We start from the raw sequence: 22512 nt of genomic DNA on the forward strand, positions 1-22512 counted from the left end.
AGAGAGGAGGGGAAGGCAGAGAGGGGGAGAGAAAGAGAGACACCTGCAGACCTGCTTCACCACCTGTGAAGCGACTCCCCTGCAGGTGGGGAGCCGGGGGCTGGAACTTTTTTCTTTTTAAGTTTCTCATACTGCTTACATGAAGACATGTCTAAGAGCTCTTTTCACAACCCCTCAATCACTGTCAGCTTCCTGTCCGCAAAGACACTCATTGACACCCAAGGCAGGCTTTACTAGCTTCTGCTATTTACACCAGTGCAATTGTACAGTAAACTATTTGCTTCTTCCATTCATTGAGTGTATGAGTGGTGTATGTAGTTTTAGACCACTTAACTTCATCACTGAATAGTATTCCTCTGTATGGATATGTCAATTACCATTCTCTTGACTAGTATATTGTATTTTTAGGAAGTGGCCATATAATACTTGGGGCTTTGTCTACCATGTGGTCTTTGTTGTAAACCAACATACTTATTATAAGTGCAATTTCCTCCTAAAGTTGGTAAGCCACTGCTGATGAGGAGCCAACTGGGGAGTCGGGCGGTAGGGCAGTGGGTTAAGTGCAAGTGGCGAAAAGCACAAGGACCCGGCATAAGGATCCAGTTCCAGTCCCCCCTCCCCTGGCTCCCCACCGGCAGGGGAGTCACTTCACAGGTGGTGAAGCAGGTCTGCAGGTGTCTGTCTTTCTCTCCCCCTCTCTGCCTTCCCCTCCTCTCTTCATTTCTCTCTGTCCTATTCAACAACAACGACAGCAATAATAACAGCAATAATAACTACAACAACAATAAAAACAACAAGGGCAACAAAAAGGAAAATAACTAAATAAATATAAAAAATCTTTTTTAAAAAAGGAACCAACTGAGTAACCCTTTCCTAGATAGGTACTCAGCATGGTCTGAGGAACTTCATCTTCTACTCTGAAATTTCACTGTTCACTTAGCAGTTCCAGTAGGAATCAATGTCTTTTAAAAATATATATATATATTGTTTTTATATTTTTGGATAAAGGCAAAGAGAAATTGACAGGGGAGGGGGAGATAGAGAAGGAGAGAGAGACACCTACACCCCTGCTTTACCACTCGTGAAGCTTTCCCCCTGCAGGTGCGGCGGGGGGTCAGGGGGGACTAGGCTTGAACCTGGGTGTTTGCACACTGTAGTGTGTACGCTTAACTAGATGCACAGTGCCCTGTTCCTAGTGCCTCCCTCCAATGTGGTCAGTATGGAAGAGAGAAGAAATAGTTACTTGACAGTGAGAAACTCTGAAAGACATCCTTTTAGCTGGGAGATCAAGGTCAATTTCAACAATGACTTGATTCATGTTGACTTTACCTCTGTGGTTTTCCCCTAAAACTCCTTAGTCTTAGACTAATCCTGGAAAACAGACAGGATCTCAATGAGGGATGTTTTACAAAATACCCTTATCCTATGTTTTTGTCAGTGTTTCCTTTTTATAAATAAAAATTGAAAAAAAAAATAAAACCCAAATCCAACCCTCCCAGTATACTTGAAAGCTGTCGAAGTTCTCAAAAAACAAAGGGAGGTTGGAGAAATTGTCACAGCTGAGTTATGCCATGGCAACTAAATGTAACTGAACATCTGGACGGACCCTAAAACAAAAATAGAACATTGGGTAAAGGCTAAGGAGCTTTGAATAAAGTCTTAAGCTTTTGCTCATGATGTTGTGTGCCTACTCCACCAGTTGTGATAAATACACCATACTATGTAAGGTGCTTGTTGTAGACACTGGGCTTAGGGTATATAGGAACTTGCTGTCCTAGCTTTGAAAATTTTGCTGTAAATCTAAATTATAAAATTCAAGTTGGTTAGATATAATAGTATTGTTTACACACAGCTGTAGGAAATTTTTTTTCAAAGCTAGGGTTGTTCGCAAAAGTAAGTGTATTTGAAATGTTGTTGTGCTGTAGATTTCATTCTGTAAAGGTATCTTAAGCCACACTTTGCTGTAAAATGCAGAAGGAACATAAGTTCTCTTTCTCCTCTTCCTTTACCCCTCCCCCCTTTATTATGCTGGTAAAGCCTTTTAATATTAAAACAGGAGTTCTGGGATTTTTATGAAGTACAATGAACAATTCCTTTTAATGACTGTACTATCTCAGATGCATTGTGGCATAGATTAGGGTTTGATTCTGTGATTCATATGTTACATATAGCCTTGTATATGTATTTACATATAGTATCAAATATGTTCTATATATGACATATGCTATGTCCTATATATTTTAATTTGACTTTGGGGAGAAGTTTTAGGCTTACAGAAAAACTGATCAGAATGTTCAGTGAATTTTCACACAGCTCCCATCCAATTTCTGGGTTTCTGCTATTAGTCCTATCTAGTATCAGAGTGGCATGTTTTGAGCCAAGGTGGGGGAGATAGTATAATGCTAATGCAAACAGGATTGATGAGCCAGTTTTGATATATTAAGTATTATTCACTGTAGTCTTTGGCTTACATTAATTAGGGCTTATTGTGTCAGGGGTTTGACAAGTGTATAACCTGTATCTGCTATTTTATTATCACACATGATGTTTTGCTCCAAAAATCCCTTCTGTTCTGCCCCTTTGTCGTTCCATCCATGTGTCTGGATTTCTGGCAACAACCAACTTTTTTTCTTGGCTCTGTAGTTTTGCCATTTTCCAGAATGTCATGTAGTTGGAATTGTAGCACAGGGAGCCCTTTACATTGGCTTCTTTCACTTAGCAGTTTTCTCCATGTCTGTCTGTGTGGGAGATTTGATGACTCACTTGTTTCTTTGTATCACGAAATAATATTCCGTTGTCTGTGTGAGAGCCACAGCTTGTTCATCCATTTGAACACCTGTGGGTGAACACTGTGGTTGTCCGGCCAGTTGAGAACAAAGCTACTAGAAGCATGGCTTCTGAGGTGTGGGGCTAGGGAAACCTAGACTCCTTTGAGATGACTCAGACTTTTAGTTAGTCTTTGTTCCTGGACTGGGACTTTCTGTTTTGTTTTTCTCCCCCCTCCGCCCACCCCAGATGAGACAGGAAGGCTGGCAGGTGCTCTTTATTCTCCTTCTGTGTGGACATCTAGAGGGGGCTGTCTTCCTCCAAGTCTGTTAACTGAGGGTAAAATAATTTCTCTTGAGGGCATATTTCCAAATGGCTATCTTTCTCTTCCTTCTGCCTGAGGTAGTAGGGAATTTCCTCTTGACACTCACTGTGAGGGCCAAGTAGCGCTCTTGGAGGTAAACATTTCACAGTTTGGCAGCCCATCTAATACTGCCTGCATTTATTTATTTATTTATTTATTTATTTATTTATTTATTTATTTATTTATTTATTATGATCTTGTAAGGAACTGTGCCTCTGGCATCTTGTCACGTCTGGTTTTGGTTTGCCTGTGGTGGCATTGATACCTTGGCTTCTGCTCCAGTGAGTTTTAGTCTGAGGCATCTGCCTGTCTCTCCAGTTTATGGAGAGAGATTGCCCCCTATGACCTCAGTTCTCTGATGGATTTAAGAAATGTTGTTGATGTTTGGTTTGTTAATTTTTTTTCTAAGACAAAGAGTAGTGACTTGGAAGCTTCTTACATATCAGATCAGAAATTAAACTTATGCATGCATCTATTTTTTTTTTTTTTACTTTTTATTACAGTGTCTGGGAATGAACCAAGAACCTCCCTTGTGAGCTATACTGCTGCTGAACAGTTTTCTTAGTACTGAGGTGTTTTTTAAAAAAAATATTTATTTCCTTTTTGTTGCCTTTGTTTTTATTGTTGCTATAGTTATTGTTGTTGATGTTGTTGTTGTTGGATAGGACAGAGAGAAATCGAGAGAGGAGGGGAAGACAGAGAGGGGGAGAGAAACAAAGACACCTACAGACCTGCTTCACCTGCTACAGGTGGGGATCTGGGGGCTGGAACCTTACGCCAGTCCATGCACTTTGCGCCAGGTGCGCTTAACCCACTGTACTACCGCTCGACTCCCAGCACTGAGTTTTTTAGTCTTTATTTTCAGAGAGATGAGAGGCATCACAGTATAGCTTTATTGTCCATAGGTCCCTCTAATGCTATATCCATCCATGGTGCTTCCAAATGTGGTGCTAGTGTCTAGGGCCTTATTCTTGGACAGAGTGTACTCTGTTGTACATGCTCTCTCCTGGCCTCTATGTGTGTACTTTATTTTTTTGTGATTAATAATAGTTTATAAGATTGTAAGATTCCAGTGTATGGTTCCATACCACATCCAGTACCAGAGTTCTGTATCCCCATGCCCCATGTCCCCAAGATAATCACTATAATTCTCACAAGTGTTAAGAATAGTGCGCTTGCTGCTTCTTTTTATTTTTCCAAGTTCATGCGTATCAGATCTCTAGATGTCACATAGAAGTGAAACCATTTCATAGTTGTCTTTCATCTCTTATTCCCTTTAGCATAATCACCTCCAGCTCCATCCATTTTATCCCATTGGACACAAGATCATCTTTTTTGATTGCAGAGTAGTATTTCATGGAATATATATTCCATAACTTCTTTAGCCAGTCATTTGCTGATGAGCATTGAGGCAGCATACAGCCTTTGGCTATTGTGAATAATGCATCTATGAACATAGGGAGGGGTATATGTGTTCCTATGAATTAATGTCTGGGTGTCCTTTGGATAAATGCATAAGAGTGGTTGGCCTTGGTGGATTATAAGATAATTCCCTTTTTATTTGTTGAAGGATTCTCCCTACAGTCTTCCAAAGGGTCTGTACAAGTTTGCATTCCCACCAGCCAGGTACCAGAGTTCACTTTTCTCCCCAACCTCTCCAACACCTGCCATTTCCAGGTTTGTTGATAGAAACCATTCTCTCAGGTGTGAGATGATAGCCCAATATAGCTTTAATTTGCATTACTCTAATTTTTCTTTAAATGCTTTTAAATATATGTATTTATTTATTATTGGATAGAGACAGAGAGAAATTGAGAGGGGAGAGGGTGATAGGGAGAGAGATAGAGAAACACCTGAAACCCTGCTTCACCACTCATGAAGCTTTTCCCCTGCAGGTGGGGACCAGGGGCTTGAACCTGGGTCCTTGTGCATTATATTGTGTGCACTTAACCAGGTGTGCCACTGCCTGGCCCCGTAGAGCATTTTTTCATGTGTCTGTGGGCCATAATGTATCTCTTCTCTAGAAAACTGTTTAATTCTTTGACCTTTTTTTTTTTCCCAGAGCACTGTTTAGCTCTGGCTTATGGTGGTATGGGGGATTGAGCCTGGGACTGTGGAGCTTCAGGTATGAGAGTCTCTTTGCATAACCATTATGATATCTACCCCCACTGACCCACTTTTTATTGGATTATTTTTATTTCTTTTGTAGACCTGTAACAACTCTGTATAGATATTCCGTGTCAGTCGCGTGTTGGATGTAAGAGATGCAAATATATCCTCCCATTTACTGCGTTGCCTGATTATCCTTATGTAGTTTGCTTTTGACACGTAGAAGCTTTTTAGTTTCATGTAATCCCATTTATTTACTCTTATTTTCATTTCCTGCGCTCAGAGGGTTGAATCTCCCAATACATCATTGATGTGAAGATCCTGCAGAGTTTCGCAGACATTTTCTTCTGTATAGTTTAGTGCCTCTGGTCTAATGTCCAGATCTTTGATTTATTTTATTTGATTTTGGTGTAAAGTGTTAGGTGGCGATCTAATTTCGCTTTTCATCACGTGACAGTTCAATTTTCCCAGCACCATTTTGCTGACCAGACCTTTTCCCTCCCTTTGGTCCCTTTGTCATATATTAGGTGGTTGTATATGTGTGGGCTCAGTTCTAAACTTTAGATTCTGTTTCATTGATACAAGTGTCCATTTTTTATTTCAGCACCGTGCTGTTTTGATTACTATTGCTTTGTAGTATAAACTGAAGTTGGGGTGTATGTTACTTCTGTATTTTTCCTTTTTTTCTCATGAGTGCTTTGGCTATTTGTGGTTTTTGTTGTTGTTATTGTTGTTGTTGTTTTGTGGTTCCATGCAAATCTTTATAGACAAGTTGTTCAATTTTCTTGAAAATCGCATTGGGATTTTGAAAGGGATTGCACTGAAATTGTAGATTGCCTTTGGCAAAATGGCTATTTTAGTAAAGACTGTTTTTGCAATCCAGGAACAAGGAATGTTCTTCCATTTCTGTATGTCCTTCTCCATTTCTTTATACAATCCCCTATAGTTTTCATTGTAAATGTCCTCCACCACCTTCGTGAGGTTTTACCACAAGGTATTTTATCTGTTTGGGTTCTGTTGTAAATAGGATCCAGTTCTTATTCCCTTTCCTTTGCCTCCCTGGTAGTATATAGAAATGGCACCGATTTATGTGTATTGTTTTGTATGCTGCTACTTTCCTGAGTCTATTATTTCCAGTAGTTTTTCTGGTGGAATCTTTGGAGTGGGGTTCTTTAGGTATATCATCATGTCATCAGCAAATAGTAATAGTTTGATTTCTTCCTTTCCAATCTTTCTTCCTTGACATCTCTTTCTTGTCTGATTGCAGTGGTGAGGACCAGAGTAGTAGCTTGAATAACACTGGAGATAGTGGACATCCTTGTCTGGTCCTTGATTTTAGGGGGAAAGTTTTTACTTTCCCTATTGAAGATGAGGTTAGCTGTGGATTTGTCATACATTTATTTTCTTTCTTTCTTTCTTTCTTTCTTTCTTTCTTTCTTTCTTTCTTTCTTTCTTCCTTCCTTTCTTTCTTTTTTCTTTTTTTGCTTCCAGGGTTATCCTTGGGGCTCAGTGCCTACACTAAGAATCCACTGCTCCTCATGGCCATATTTTTCATTTTGTTGTTGTAGGATAGGACAGAAAGAAATTGAGACAGGAAGGAAAGATAGAGAGGGGGGAGAGAGAGAGATAGACACCTGCAGACCTGCTTCACCACTTGTGAAGCAACCCCTCTGCAGGTGGGGAGCCGGGGTCTCGAACCGGCATCCTTGTACTTTGTACTGTGTGTGCTTAACCTGGTGTGCCATCTTCTGACTCTCTGTAAATGCTCTTTATGTTGAGGAATTGTCCTTCTTTTCCCAGTTTCTGGAGGGTCTTTATCATAAATGGGTATTGGATCTTGTCAAATGCCTTTTCAGCATCAGTTGATATGACCATGTGATTTTTATCTTTCTTTTTGTATGATGAATTAGATTGATTGACTTGCAGATGTTGAACTATCTCTGCTTCCCAGGGATGAATCCCAGCTGTTCCTGAGGAATTATTCTCTTAAAATATTGTTGGATTAGATTTGCCAAGATTTTGTTTAGGATTTTTGATCAGTGTTCATCAGGGATATAGGTCTATAGTTTTCTTTTCTGGTAGAGACCTTTCTTGCTTTGGGGACCAAGGTGCTGTTAACCTCATAGGCCTATGTGTATATTTTAAAAGTTACTCCACTTACTTTTTTTTTTTCTAAAGTCAGTATAATTTTTTTTGAGTGTACCTCTTTTCTTTATGCTGTACTAGGTAGGGCCTCACTGCATACCCTAAGACAGTTTTTATACTCACTCTTTTAGAAAGGGAAAGAAAATTTTTACTCTACCATCTATGAAACATCTTTCACTGCCATCCATGGTGCTTCCACGTGGAGCCAGGACTAGAATCCAGGGCCTCACAGCTGCTAAACCACATACACTGCAGGGTGAGCTGTCTTCTGACCTTTGAGAGTGTGTCGCAAGCATCCTTGGTTCATTGAACACCAAACTGTGTGTCCGTCCTACCAAGTCATGAAAGAATTCCAGGTTTGCTGTATTTTCTCTTCAGATGAGAGATCTGTCACCTTTGTGCTTTGGATCTGGTCTTTGAACAGCGCAGTGCTTTCCCTAGCTTGTCTAGTGCTTTAATTAACAAGCGAGGTATGAATCACCTCTCTTTTTCACTCTGGCTTTCAGAGCAGGATCCACTGGGATGTGTGCTAATTGAACATTATCTGTCGTGGTGGCGTCCACCCACATTCTCCATTAGTCAGAGTGGTTTCAAGGATCATGGGACTCAAAGAAGTCAACTCAGTGGAGGAGGAAACTCGCCGTTAGAAGATCTCATGAGGCCATGTTTTCCTAGCTCTGCTTGATGGCTCTTCAGAGCTTCATTTCCATTGAATATCTTGTTGTAACACATGGGGACCAGAGTTTGTGCCCTTTCATGATGTGTTTGCACGAAGGCTTAGAGCTATTCTTCTCCAGCCTTTAACACACCAATTTATCAAGTGCCTGCTATCTAGCAGGCACTGTGCTAGATGTAGGCACCTGGAGGACACATAAAGACATAGTCCTCACCCTAGAGGATTTTTTTTTCAGTAACTAATCATTTTTTAAAAATGATCTTATTTATTTAAAAAATTTCTTTATTGGGGAATTAATGTTTTACATTCAATAGGAAATACAGTAGTCTGTACATGCATCACATTTCTCAGTTTTCCACATAACAGTACAACCCCGACTAGGTCCTCTGTCATTCTTTTTGGACCTGTATTCTCCCCAGCAAACCAAACCCAGAGTCTTTTACTTTGGTCCAATACACCATTTCCAGTTCAGGTTCTACTTATGTTTTCTCTTCTGGTCTTGTTTTTCAACTTCTGCCTGAGAGTGAGATCATCCCATATTCATCCTTCTGTTTCTGACTTATTTCACTTAACATGAATTTTTCAAGGTCCATCTAAGATCTGCTGAAAATGGTGAAGTCACCGTTTTTAATAGCTGAGTAGTATTCCATTGTGTGTATATACCACAACTTGCTCAACCACTCATCTGTTGGACACCTGGTTTGCTTCCAGGATTTGGCTATTACAAACTGTGCTTCTAAGAACGTATGTGTACACAGACGTTTTTTGAATGGGTGTGTTGGGTTTCTTAGGATATATCCCCAGGAGAGGAATTGCAGGATCAGAGGGTAAGTTCATTTCTAGCCTTCTGAGAGTTCTCCAGACTGTTCTCCACAGAGGCTGGACCAATTTACATTACACCAGCAGTGCAGGAGGGTTCCTTTGACCCCACAATCTCTCTAGCATTTGCTGCTGTTAAATATGTTTTTAAAATTTATTTACTTTGAATAGAGAGAAATTGAGAGGGAAGGGGAAGGGAGAGAGATAGACACCTGTAGCACTGTTTCACCACTTGTAAAGTTTTCCCCCTGGAGCTGGGGATGGGGGTCTTGAACTGAGGTCCTTGTGCAATGTAATGTGTATGTTCCATCGGTGAGCCACCACCAGGCCCCAGTAATGCTTTTTCATGAGTGACTCTGCAATCTAGTAGACAGAGAGGGGGAGAGAAAGATAGACACCTGCAGACCTGCTTCACCACCTGGGAAGCAACTCCCCTGTAGGTGGGGAGCCAGGGGCTTGAACCCGGATCCTTATATGGGTTCTTGCGCTTTGCGCTACATGTGCTTAACCTGCTGTGCTACCACCCGACCTTCATATATTTATTTTATTTTATTGGGGGTTAATAGTTCACAGTTTAGTCTTTAGCACATAAGCTCAACCTCTCATCTCCCCCTTGATCAGTTTCTAGGAGACATACTAGGACCCCACTGCTCCATCATCCTGTCTTCTCCCTCCTTCTCCAGAATCCTTTGCTTTGGTGCCATCCATTTTACCCGGTCCAAGTTTCACCTTAGGTCCTCCCTTACTGCCCTTTATTCTTAAGTTCTAACTATAAATGAGATCATTTGATATCAGTCTTTCTTTTTCCGGCCTCTCATGTCTCACTCAGCATGATGCCTTGCTTAGTCACTCAACATCATAGGCTTATATCAGCCATTCGTTTCACCATAGCTGACTTTCCGCTCAGTTCTTCTGCTGAGTGTTAGTTAAATAACAATGAATCTAGTAAGAGAAAATTCAAGAAAACAGATCTTTGCTCAGATATGACACCATATGTAAGTGTTCTAATGGGGTATGTGGACTCTGATGGTTTATTGGAAATACAAGTGCTGGTTTTTGTGAGTTATATAGAAAGAGCTTTTCTTTCTTTTTTATTATTAGTGATTTAATAATGATTGACAAAATGGGTACAGTTCCATACAATTCCCACCACCAGAGTTCTGTATCCTACCCCTTCCTTCTTTTCTTTTCTTTCTCTTTTCATTTCTTTCCTTTTCCTTTTTAATTTTTATTTATAAAAAGGAAACACTGACAAAAACCATAGGATAAGAGGGGTACAACTCCACACAATTCCCACCATCAAAACTTTATATCCAATCCCCTTCCCTGATAGCTTTCCTATTCTTTATCCCTCTGGGAGTATGGGCTAAGGGGTCATCTCCAGGGCTTCTTAACACTGGCCTGAATTTTTCAGCTTGTAAGAGTGGCGGGGGGGTGAGGGAGGAGAGAAAGTGTGTGTGTGTGTGTGTGTGTGTGTGTGTGTGTGTGTGTGTGTGTGTCTGTGTGTGAAGTAATCACCTCATTTTGTGACTGTGTTGACTATCTTGTGAAAAAATGAACTTGGGATAGTGGGAGTCTGGAGTTTAGCTTACAGGATGTTGCCAAGGAAGGTCATCTGAAGGGCAGAGATTCTGGATATAGGGGATGGACGGATTGGAGAGGAAAGTTTGGGAGAAGTAAGAAGTTTTGGTGAAAGTTTATTCCAATGTGTTGCCTTTGAGGTGCTTGGAGGGTTTCTAGACAGAGATGTTCAGAGCATTTCAGTCCGGTGGAACTCCCTGCTGTGGTGATAGTGATGTGTCTGCTGCCTGCTCTGGTAGCCACTAACCATCTGTAGCTCTTAAGCACTTGGAATTTGGCTGGCATAACTGGAGTTTTAGTTTAATGAAGTTAAATGTTATCTGTACAGTCACACTGGCCAGTACAGATCAGTGGTTGGAATTGAACGACAGAGATTATAGTAATTAATCTACCTGGTGCTACATTCTAGGGATACTGGATTTTTTTTTCTCTCCAGGGTTATCACTGGGGTTTAGTGCCTGCACTACAAATCCAGAGCTCCAGGAGGCCATTTATTACATTTTGTTGCTCCTGTTGTTATTGTTGCCGTTACTGTTGTTGTTGTTGGATAGAACAGAGAGAAATGGAGAGAGGAGGGGAAGACAGAGAGGGGGAGAGAAAGACAGACACCTGCAGACCTGCTTTACTGCCTGTGAAGCGACCCCCCCCCGCAGGTGGGGAGCCGGGGGTTCGAACCAGGATCCTTAGGCTGGCCCTTGCACTTTGTGCCTAATGTGTGCTTAACCTGGCCCCCTTTTTCTTTCTTTTTTATAGAACAAAGAGGAATTGAGAGAGGAGTGGGAGATAGAGAGGGAGAGAGAAAGACACACCTACAGCTCTGCTTCACTGAATGTGAAGTTTCCCCGCTGCAGGTGGGGAGCCGGGGGTTTGAACAGGGATCCTTGTGCTCCCCTCCCACCCCAGAGAGAGAAGAAGAAGCACCACGTTAGTGATGTGACATGTGATTCTAGGGATCGAACCTAGGACTCCACACATGAAAGTCCTCTGTTTTACCGACAAAGCAGGCTTCTGGACACTGGACTCTTCAGTGCTGGGGCTGGGAAAGTATGAGACAAACAGTGATTGTTGTTTTCTGGGCCAGAATGGCTATTGGCTTGTAGTTATGAACTTTCATTGGCATGTTTCTAAAATGACCAAATCTACTTAGCTACTTCCTGGACTGGCTGTGCCATGGTTTGCAGCTTGGGAAGAAAACTCCCTTTCATAGCCTTAGGGAGTTAGAAAATAGAAAGACAGCATGATTTCTTTAATAAAAAAGATTAGACCTGTCACTCACCTAGTTTAATTGTGAGGTGCACAGCCTCATTTCCTTGATACATTTACATAGTATATGTAATATGATTGCTGTTTCAGCAATGTCTGTCATATTCCAAAATGATAGTATGGTATTATCTTTATATTTTATACTGTGTTCTAGGTCTCTATGTACAAGTTGCAACTTACAACCCTATCAATCTTACCTGGTCACCCTTTACCCTGGTCAGTACCATTTTATTCTCTGTATTTCTTTTTTTTAAAAAAATATTTATTTATACCCTTTTGTTGCCCTTGTTGTTTTATTGTTGTAGTTATTATTGTTGTTATTGATGTCATTGTTGTTGGATAGGACAGAGAGAAATGGAGAGAGGAGGGGAAGACAGAGAGGGGGAGAGAAAGACAGACACCTGCAGACCTGCTTCACCGCCTGTGAAGTGACTCCCCTGCAGGTGGGGAGCAGGGGACTTGAACCGGGATCCTTACGCGGAACCTTGCACTTTGCACCATGTGTGTTTAACCAGTTGCGCTACTGCTCGACTCCCTATTCTTTGATTTCTACATTTGTGGCTTTTTTTTTTTTTTTTGGATTCTTCATGTAAGTGCTGTCACAGCATGATTTTTTGAGACACATGCTCTGCCCCGATGTTTTCCTAGTTTTCTCCACCATCTTCCATGTAGGCTTCCACTCAGTCCTCTTATGTAGTGGTTCCCCTCCCTGGCTGCACATTAAAATCACCTGGGGTGTTGTGTATTAGAACCACCTGCTTTCTTCTCCAAAGAAAGAAAACACAGTTGCCCCAAGTCCACTTGAGAATAGTGACATTAGAATCCTGAGCCAGGAGAGGTGGGATGGGAGTATGGGGGTGGGGATTCACCATCTGTTTGATTTCCAAGCTCCCAGTGACTGTAGCCAGGACTGAAGAATGGACGTCTCAGACATGTCTTTTTGTTTTTTTGATAAAGGTTTTATTTATTTAAAATGAGAAAGATAGGCAAGAGAAAGAACCAGACACCACTCTGGCACATGTGCTGCCAGGAATCCAACTCGGGACCTCATGCTTGAGAGTCCAAAGCCCTATCACTGTGCCACTTCCCGGACCACTTATTTTTCTTGCCAACAAACTGTTGGCAGGTGATCTCCAGCCCCTTTTCTCCAGCTCTCACTTGGTAGGAGATGATAGGACTCACATTGCAGAGACCATGTGGCCTTCTATCTTTGTGAGGGCTGGAAGGCATTACGGAACAGCCTTGTCTCTTTAGGCATACACAAAGGGCACGGTGGCCTTTCCCGTGTCAGTAACCAAGGCCAACATGTATGGGGCACTTGATAAACCTAAACACTCAGATTCTTTCCTCCCACCCCCAAGCTCTAGATTGATGATTCCACTGCTCACAGTTGACTTCTTTCTCCCTTTCACTTTTAGATAGGAAGAGGAGACAGAGAGGAGGAGAGATATCACAGTCATGTTTCACTGTTCACCATTCACTGTTCCTAGAACTTCCCTTGGTCCCATGTGGTGATGGGGCCTTGAATCAATGCCCTCAGACATGGCAAAGTGACTGCTTTACAGGGTGAGCCACCGTCTCTTGGCCCATAACTCACTCAGACTTAATAGCAGCTCTAGGAGAGGTGAATACTTACTACTTCTGTTTTCCATGGGAGGAATCTGAGATTCAGTTTAAATAACTTGCCCTGGCTAGTAGTGCAAGGGCTGGAATTAGGCTATACATCCCACCTCCCCAGAAGTATTTCTTTAATGAGAGAGAGGCAAACAGACAAACAGAGACACATATATTGTTGGTGACTGAACTGAGGGCCTCAAGCTTGCGAGAGGCCTGAATCTATTTCCCAGTTTCCAGGATGAGCTTTGTAACTGCTGTACAAATAATCTTAGAGTACAGTGAAGTCTGCTGTATCAAGAAATCTAAGAGATGAGGTCTGGCTGAGCTGTGGAGACCTTCTGTATAACAGAGAACCAGCTGGCATCAACTCTTCTTTAGCAAAATTTAGAGATTTTCACTAAATTCTTTGCGCTGCTCAGGTCACTTTAATATTTTTGTTTGTTTGTTTTCAAACTGTAAGCCAGTTCTGGAACAATAGGAAAACTTTCCTGTAATTTTTTAACAATGCCAAAAAGAGAAGTCACTGAGTAACATAGGCCACTTTTTCAGACTTTTGCCAGGTTTGCTGAGGATGGAGTTATATGTGTGTGTGTGTGTGTGTGTGTGTGTGTGTGTGTGTGTGTGTGTGTGTATGTGTGTGTGTTAACTAGGGTAGTGAGCTTGGTGTTTTAGCTTTAAAGAAATAAAACCATAGTAAATATTTTCCTCTGCTTTTCTTCACTCTCCCCCCAGTGCCCTCTTCCTTACTGCTATGATTAAATTCTCCTTATACTTTTTTTCCCCCTTCTTTCCCAGTACCTGGCTTTAAAGTTCACTTTAAAGTTGCAGATAGTCACAAGAGAGCACATTTGCAGTGGTTTCTATTAATATATAACAAGTGAAGGGTTATTAATTAATGTTTTTCATAAAGACCCAGCATTGGGAGACTACACTGTTTCCTCTGGAGTCTACTGGTAATATAAAGGAAGAGTCATACTGGTCTTTTAAATAGAGGCTTTACATCCATTAGCCAGTGTTTTAAATAGAAAAAAAAAAAATCTCTCCATGTCAATATGAGATCATGGTTCTCTTAGTCTTTATTGTTTGCTTTGTATGTCTGTAAAATAGGTCATCAAGAACAGAGTGTTAAATCAATTTCCATTTTTCTGCTTCTTCTACTGATACATTCATATGTCAAGTAAACTAAATCAAACTCTCAGTAATAATAACATAGATACATATTCTTTTCTAAATCATATTAGATGAAATCATAAAATTTGGGATAATTATTATAGATGACCTACTAAGTACAATCTTTTGCAATCACTTAGTTCTTTTTTTTGTTTCTGTTAAGAAAACAGGTGGTCATTTTATTTCTTTTTCAGATCCAAGGACAAGTTACTTTATACTCATTGGCTGAGCTAGGTGTGGTAGGGGCTGGAATGGAACTGGTGTGTGGAGGAACTGGTGTGTGGATGCTCAGTTTGGCTTTTTCGATTGAAATGTAACTTTTGAAGGACTCTATCTTGTATGCCACATATATGTTCAGCTCCTTTAGGGGCCATATAATATGTAAGGACTTGGGGCAATGTATGTGGCTTCAGTAATATTATCCATTACTTGTTAGATATTTTTGGAGTTCAGATACAAATAATATCCATTACTTGTTAGATGTTTTTTGGAGTTCAGATAAAACTCCTAGCCATACTAGTCCTGTTAGTATATATATATATTTTAATTTGAATTGGGTATCTCTGGCAATATGAAAACACAAATTCTGAAAGGTAATTTGTACCTTCCATCCTATGTTTATTGCAGTTTTATTCACACTAATCAAGAGGTTGAAACATCCTAAGGATCCATCAGCAGATGAATGAATAAAGATGAGGTGTACATACATATAACACAATACTACACACATGCACACGCACGCGAAATGCTTGCCATTTAAAGTGTGAATGGGGACAGAGAGAAAGCCTATATTGGGCAACAACAGTATCTAAGGATTTTAAAACCTTTATATGGACTTCAAATGTGATTGGACCTAGAGCCTATTATGTGAAGGAAATAAGTCAGATGGAGAAAGACAGTATATAATTTTCTGCATATGTGGAAGATAAAGAAGTGAAAGAAGTAAAACAAATGAATAGACCAGAAACCCACACTCTTAGTCAATAAGAACAAAGTAGTGGGGGGGGCAGGCAGTGTACACCTGATTGAGCACTCATGTTATAGTGCTCAAGGACCTGGGTTCAAGTCCCTGGTCCCCTACCTGCAGGGAGAAAGCTTTGCAAGTGGTGAAGCAGTGTTGCAGGTGTCTCTGTCTCTCTCACTCTCCCTCCTCCATTCCTTTCAGTTTCTTTCTCTAGTATGTATATATGAACAGAATAGTGGTTATCAGAAAGGGGGAGGGAAGAAGGCGTGCATTCAGAGTAGAAGTGATCTATTGTGTGGTGAAGGGTGGAGACTGAATGTCTGTTGATGAACAAGATGTAATGTAGACAGGTGCTGATCTGTAACAGCAGAAGCCTGTATTTTATCTGTTTATTTAGACCAGAGCACCACTTGGTTCTGGCGATTGGTGGTGCCAGGGATCAAACCTGGACTTCATGCATGCAAGTTCTGTGTGCTACCACTTCACTGTTTGTCTGAGTGAAGCCTATGCATGATTATTAACTAATGTAACTTCAATACAGAATTTTCTTAAGTCTCTTGGATCTTAAGATTTTGGTCTTACCATCATAATAGCTGTTCCGGTCCCTCTTGGGTTACTGTCGAGAGGAGCAAACTGTAGTTATTACTGTGTAAATTGTCTGTTTCTGGGATGTTCTCTGCTCCAGAATTATAATCATGTACTTCTAGAATAAATAACCAGATTATTTGGAATATTCTAGAAATGATTGATTTCATATTTTCAATATACTTTAAAAAAATATTTATTTATTCCATTTTGTTGCCCTTGTTGTTTTATTGTTATAGTTATCATTGTTGTTGTCGTCATTGTTGGATAGGACAGAGAGAAATGGAGAGAGGAGGGGAAGACAGGGGGAGAGAAAGATAGACACTTGCAGACTTGCTTCACTGCCTGTGAAGCTACTCACTGGCATGTGGAGAGCCGGAGGCTCGAACCGGGATCCTTATGCCAGTCCTCACACTTTGCATGGCCACCTGCGCTTAACCCGCTGCCCTACCGCCCAACTCCCTTAATATGCTTTTTTAAAAAACCCAATCTGCCCCATGCAGATAGATACCACTGCTCCTCTAGTCCAGTTTTTTTTTTTATTTCTCCTGTGTGTGTGTGTGGGGGGGGGGGTTGGAGAAATGGAGCTACACAGAGAGAGGAGATAAACCTTAGAGACCTTAGCACTGTCCCAACATCATGGAGCTCATCTAGTGATTTCCATGGTGTTTTCATACCATGCTGGGGCTTGAACTCAGGGCTTTCTTCGCACATGGTAAGTCATGGGCTCTGTCAGGTTAACAGTCTCCTCTGACTCAAATTTTTAATTTCTGTCAAGTTACTGAGAGGAATAGAAATTACTGTTTATCTCATTTTATGAAACACTGAGTTTTTTGTAGGTTAAGTAAAGAAAGAAAGAAGGAAAGAAAAAGTGTGAGTAAGCATTCAGTGTAGCAGTCCCTTGGTTGCTCACCCCATCATTAGTGCTGGATGATTCTCTTTCTTGCAGGCTAACATTCTCCATATTCTCAGCAGTGAGGTTACAAACAAAACAAAATAAAAATACACTAAAAAAAAATGGCTGAAAGAGGAGCTAAGGTGTTTAGGTTACATAATTGTATCTGTAGTAGACGGTTTTAAGTAGAAGGTTGCTATTTTTCCTCCCAGTTGGAAATAGTTCAAAACAGTTTGCCTATTTTTCCAGCAGTTTAAGGGAATGAACCTGGCTGGTATCTGGTGATAACATGGTGCTAGGTTGTTCTTGCTGTACTTGAGGATCATTGTCCTCTGAAAAATGCTCATAGCTTCAACTCTTGGCTCTGACAATCAAACAGCTGTGTGACATGGAGTTGACTGTATGAGCCTGCTTTAATTTCTGCAAGTTATTATTTTTTATAAACAATAACCCTCTGATTACAGCACCACAGACTAGCCTAGTGGTGTAAAGACCTCAGGGGATAACCAACCACCTGTCACCTTTCATAGAACCAAGTGCTCAACCTGTTTTAACTTATCACAGGTCACTTCAGGTGCACCGGTCCTCGTTGTGAGCTAGAGAGAACCAAAATTCCACTGGCTGGCGTGTGTGTGCGTGTGTGTGCGTGTGCGTGCGTGTGCGTGTGTGTGTTTCACATCAGCTCTGGCCTCTTTCTCTTATAAGCAGAAACCTTTTTTACTGACACCTCCCCTCAACCCTCCCAACCCCATCCTAGTAAACAGTCAATAAGGCATAGTTGGGGGGGGGGGAGCAGGTTTTCCTAACACAATCATTTGACAGTGTTATAATTTTGCTTTCCTTTTTTTTTTCTCCCTTTCTTTTAGCAATAGGCGAATATGAAGACCTTAGAGCTGAGAACCAGAAAACAAAGGAGAAGGTTTGTACTTCACCCTTTTTTTTTTATTCCCCCCTTTCTTACATGTATAAAAGCCCAGGCTGCATGGTATATTGTTCTCCCACCAATTTTAGTTAAATGCGAATGAGAGGGTTTTTTTTTCTTTCTTTCTTCTTTCTTTCTTTTTTCCTGCTTGTGTGGTTCAGGCTAATATCAAGTCTAGGCTCCAGATGGTAAAGAATAGCAGGCATGCCACAGTGGGCTCTGCTCTGGGAGATTAACTACACAGCTAAATGTGCAGCAAGGCACCAGGCCAAGCAACTCAAACCCCCAAGAAGTCTACTTTTCCCTAACAATCAGGTTTGGGATTCTAGTGATGGAATTGGAGGCCGGAGACATTAGGCTTGGGGACTTAGCCGATTCCATTCTGGAGAGAGAGAGAGCTCTTTGGAATTGGTCATGGGTATTTAGCCCAAATACCTTCATAAGCCTCTTGCCTATTTGTTTTCCTCTGTGAATAAGATCCTGGAAGTGGAAAAACATTCAGTTCTGAGGATGGGAAGACTTGTGATTATAGGGCTCTAGCAGTTGTATTTTTTCACTGTTAGATAATTGAGTTCAGCTTACATCTGCACATGACTGATCTTTTTGTCTCTGAAAATTTCATATTAAGATTCATAAAGATTTGTCTTTTCCCTGTAAACTTGGGGAGGTGCAAAAAAGGAAGTGGAATACTGAAGTAAGAAAAAAAATAGAAGTACTAAATAGAAAATGAAAAATTAGAGTGAGAGGAAGCAGAATTGTCCGTTACTGGTATTGGATCTGAAAGAAATCATACTTAACTTGTAAACTCTTGTTTATTTGTTGCCTGAAGGGTTATAACATTACTGGTGATATTAATGGCACATACTATATTTTGAAGCAGATCACAGTGGATTATTAGATCATTATTAGTCAGCATTTTTTTTTATACTGTGCTTAGACATGAAGCAAGGGCTTTGCACTTGAGCAATACTACTGAGTTACCTCCCTGACCCAGTTGTATTTTTCATTCTGTATGTAGACAGGGAGAGACTCCCAAGAACTGCTTCACCATCCATGACACTCTTCCTGCTTTTTGCTCTTGGTGCTTCCATATAGTTGAACCAGGGACCTCATACCTGGAAGGTACTCTGTCCACTGGGCAATATCACGGGCCCTCTAGTCAGCTTTAAGGCTCTCTTGCTTATTTGTGAGTAAATCCTTGTTGTTCAGTGAAGTGCAATGCCTTTCCTCTTCTCTTTGTCAGGAGTTTCAGGGTATGGTAAATAGGGGTAAGAAAAATGCTCATATTGTGAGTTGGGCAGTAGCGCAGCAGATTAAGTGCACGTGGCACAAAGCGCAAGAACTGGTTAGGATCCCAGTTCGAGCCCCCCCCCCCCAGCTCCCCACCTGCAGGGGAATCTCTTCACAGGCAGTGAAGCAGGTCTGCAGGTGTCTCTCTGTCTCTCTTCCTCTCTGTCTTCCCCTTCTCTCTCAATTTCTCTCTGTCTCTATCCAATAACAAATAAAAAAGGTAAAAAAATAAAATGTTCATATTAAGGGTGTGTGGTGCTCAGAGCTTATCCTCTGGTAAGAGGGTTGAAAGAAATAGATTGGCAGATTTTCTAATTCCAACTTCATGACCACCCAAAGTCCCAGATGTCCTAAGGCTGCCAACAGGTGGGGAAGTTGTGCTTAGTTTTGTGTCCCCAAGTCTCTGTAATTTCAAAGTGTAGCTAATGAATGCTTCAGCCAGCCAGATTACTTGAGTCTGTTTTTTTTTTTTTAAATATTTATTTATTCCCTTTTGGTGCCCTTGTTGTAGTTATTATTGTTATTGATATCGTTGTTGATGTTGTTGTTGTTGGATAGGACAGAGAGAAATGGATGGAGGAGGGGAAGACCGAGGGGGAGAGAAAGATAGACACCTGCAGACCTGCTTCACTGCCTGTGAAGCGACCCCCCTGCAGGTGGGGAGCCTGGGGCTAGAACCAGGATCCTTATGCCGGTCCTTGCATTTTGTGCCATGTGCACTTAACCCAGTGTGCTACTGCCCGACTCCCGAGTCTGTTTTCTTAAGGAATCCAACCATCATCTAACTTTAGGAGAAAGATCTGAGAAGTTGCCAGTTAATGGAGTCTTCCATAGTTGCTTCTGGCTGAAGAGAAGAACAAAACAATGTTATTTATGAGAACTCTTTGACTAGAAGTTAGGAAGTTAGGAAGAGGAGGAGGAAAACCAGACAAGTGTGATAGAGTAAGAGAGGTATAGAATAATGAGTAACAGTAAGAGGCAGAAGAGGTATGTTTTTTTGTTTCCTCCTTTCTTCTCCTGCTTTAGTCCTGACTTTTAGACCCTTGCAAAACCCTGAAAATCATCAGTATTCTATTAACATCTATTGTTGGTTGTGTGACTACTGTTTACTCACTTCCTGTAGTTAGGCTTTAGTGAACTATCTGTGATGGCAAGTGGAATTTTAGCTAAAATACATTTCGTAGAAAGAGAGTTATAAATTGCCTTAGCCCCCTAGCTGTTTATATGCTTCTCTGTACAGAGCATAGCCTACTACTTTTGTAACATCTCTCTGTGTTATTGACCTGCTTCTGTTCTAATTCTTGAAAAATAACTATTAACAGAAACAGCAAGAAAAGAGCTGAAAGCAATATGGAATGCCGTGTGGTTGGGTAAAAACAAAGTAGAGTGGTTTTAAGTTCACCGCACTCTGTTTATCTTCTGTGAAAAGACTAGCAGGCTTATTACTGCAGAATTTTTTCTCCAAAAGGGGGGTGTGTGTCACAAAGGAGGGAAGCATATAATAAAAGCCTTTTATACAGCATAGAATGAGTAAAAGCCCCTTTAGTTCCGGAGGTGGTAAATGGAGAACACCATTTTCTCTGGCTGAGCACTTTCTTGTGGCTGGCTGGGTGAGCTTTGTTCAGTTCACATCACCAGATACGCCTGGCCATCCTTGCCTCATGGCCCCACACTGGAGTTCAGTGAAACCAGTCACGGATAGGAATATAAAGTCAGATTCCTTTTGCCACAGTTGACTTATTTTTTAAAAAATTTTTTATTTAATTTTTTATTTATAAAAAGGAAACATTGACTAAAACATAGGATAAGAGGGGTACTACTTCATACAGTTCCTACCACCAGAACTCCATATCCCATCCCCTACCTTGATAGCTTTCCTATTCTTTAACCCAAGGTCATTGTGGGATGCAGAAGGTGGAAGGTCAGGCTTCTGTAATTGCTTCCCCGCTGAACATGGGCATTGACAGGTCGATCCATACTCCCAGCCTGTCTCTCTTTTTCCCTAGTGGGGAAGGGCTCTGGGGAAGCGGGGCTCCAGGACACATTGGTGGGGTTGTCTGTCCAGGGAAGTCTGGTCGGCATCATGCTAGCATCTGGAACCTGGTGGTTGACAAGAGAGTTAACATACAAAGCCAGACAAATTGTTGACCAATCATGAACCTAAAGGCTGGAATAGAGTTGGGGGGTCCTCCATTTTGTAGTTAGCTAGTAGGCATATTTTAGTTATATTCCAAAGGGCCTGCTACAGTTAATTTCATGTGGAGATATTTTTCTTGAGTGGGCAAGATCAGACACATCCATTTGGTCCTTCCGCATGTCCACATCAAGTCTTAACTCTTAGTTGTCGGGTTGTGAACCTTTTCAGTGGAAAGTGATAGTGGGTGCATTTTAATGCCCTGTTTGGAATATTCTCTACTGAAACAAGAGATGAGGCAGGGTACTCTTCTGAGCCAGCAGTTGCTTAAGAATCTGTGTTTACTGCTGTGAGCTGTACACGTCACTTACCTCCCTCATAGAATGAACAGTCCTGTTTCATAAAGGTCAGGACTCAAGGTTTGAATGAGTCTCCCTGCGTTACACAGATAATTACTGACAGAATAGGTTCAGGCCTGTGTCCTTTGCCTACAAATGTTCTTTTGAAGCAGGTAAACAAGGTAATGTACTTATTTTTCATGAAGTCCTGGTTTTATGCTTAATTCAGCTATGTGAGCTTATGAAGTCGACCCCCCTCCCCACCTCAAGCGATCAGACATAACACCTGTCTAGATCATTTGCCTTCATCAAGATCATTCGTCTTTCAAAATTGAAACTTAAACATCAAATCCAACTCATATCAAAAACAGAGGGTTTGGGGGGGGTGGAGGGAGAGGTTTTGACATCCTGACATAATGTATTCCTAGAGAAAGAGCAGGAGATTTGGTTTGTTGAACCACCAATGATTTATTTATTATTTATTTTTCAATTCTTCCTTTTAAAGGACACTGTGATGTGGATGTTTCTGTCATTTTTATCCATGTCTTTGAGCATGGAGTCAGAATTTAAGTTTGTAATGAAAGCTTTTTGAAGGGAAAACTTAAAAAAAAAACTTTATTGGGGGATTAATGGTTTAGAGTTGACAGTAAAATACAATAGTTTATACATGCATAACATTTCCCAGTTTTCCACATAACAGTTCAACCCTGGGGCCAGGTGGTGGCACACCTGGTTGAGTACATACATCACAATGCACAAGGACCCAGGATCAAGCTCCCGGTCCCCCCTTGCAGGGGGAAAGCTTTGTGAGTGGTGAAGCAGGACTGCAGGTGTCTCTCTCTCCCTCTCTTCCTTCCCTCTCAGTGTCTGACTG

The 22512-nt window shown here is 41.1% G+C and overlaps 1 protein-coding gene across 5 annotated transcripts in view; it reads left to right on the forward strand.

The window, feature by feature from the left end:
- The window catches only part of SHTN1 (shootin 1), a 134339-nt gene that overhangs the window by 6649 nt on the left and 105178 nt on the right, over positions 1-22512 (forward strand). For all 5 annotated transcript variants that reach the window (XM_016186151.2, XM_060171216.1, XM_060171217.1 and 2 more), the window contains one exon: positions 17821-17873. In XM_016186151.2, coding sequence (XP_016041637.1) covers positions 17821-17873 — 53 coding nt within the window. The remainder of the gene's footprint in view (positions 1-17820; positions 17874-22512) is intronic.

Source organism: Erinaceus europaeus, chromosome 14 (genome assembly GCF_950295315.1).
Source record: "Erinaceus europaeus chromosome 14, mEriEur2.1, whole genome shotgun sequence".
NCBI classification, from domain to species: Eukaryota; Metazoa; Chordata; class Mammalia; order Eulipotyphla; family Erinaceidae; genus Erinaceus; species Erinaceus europaeus.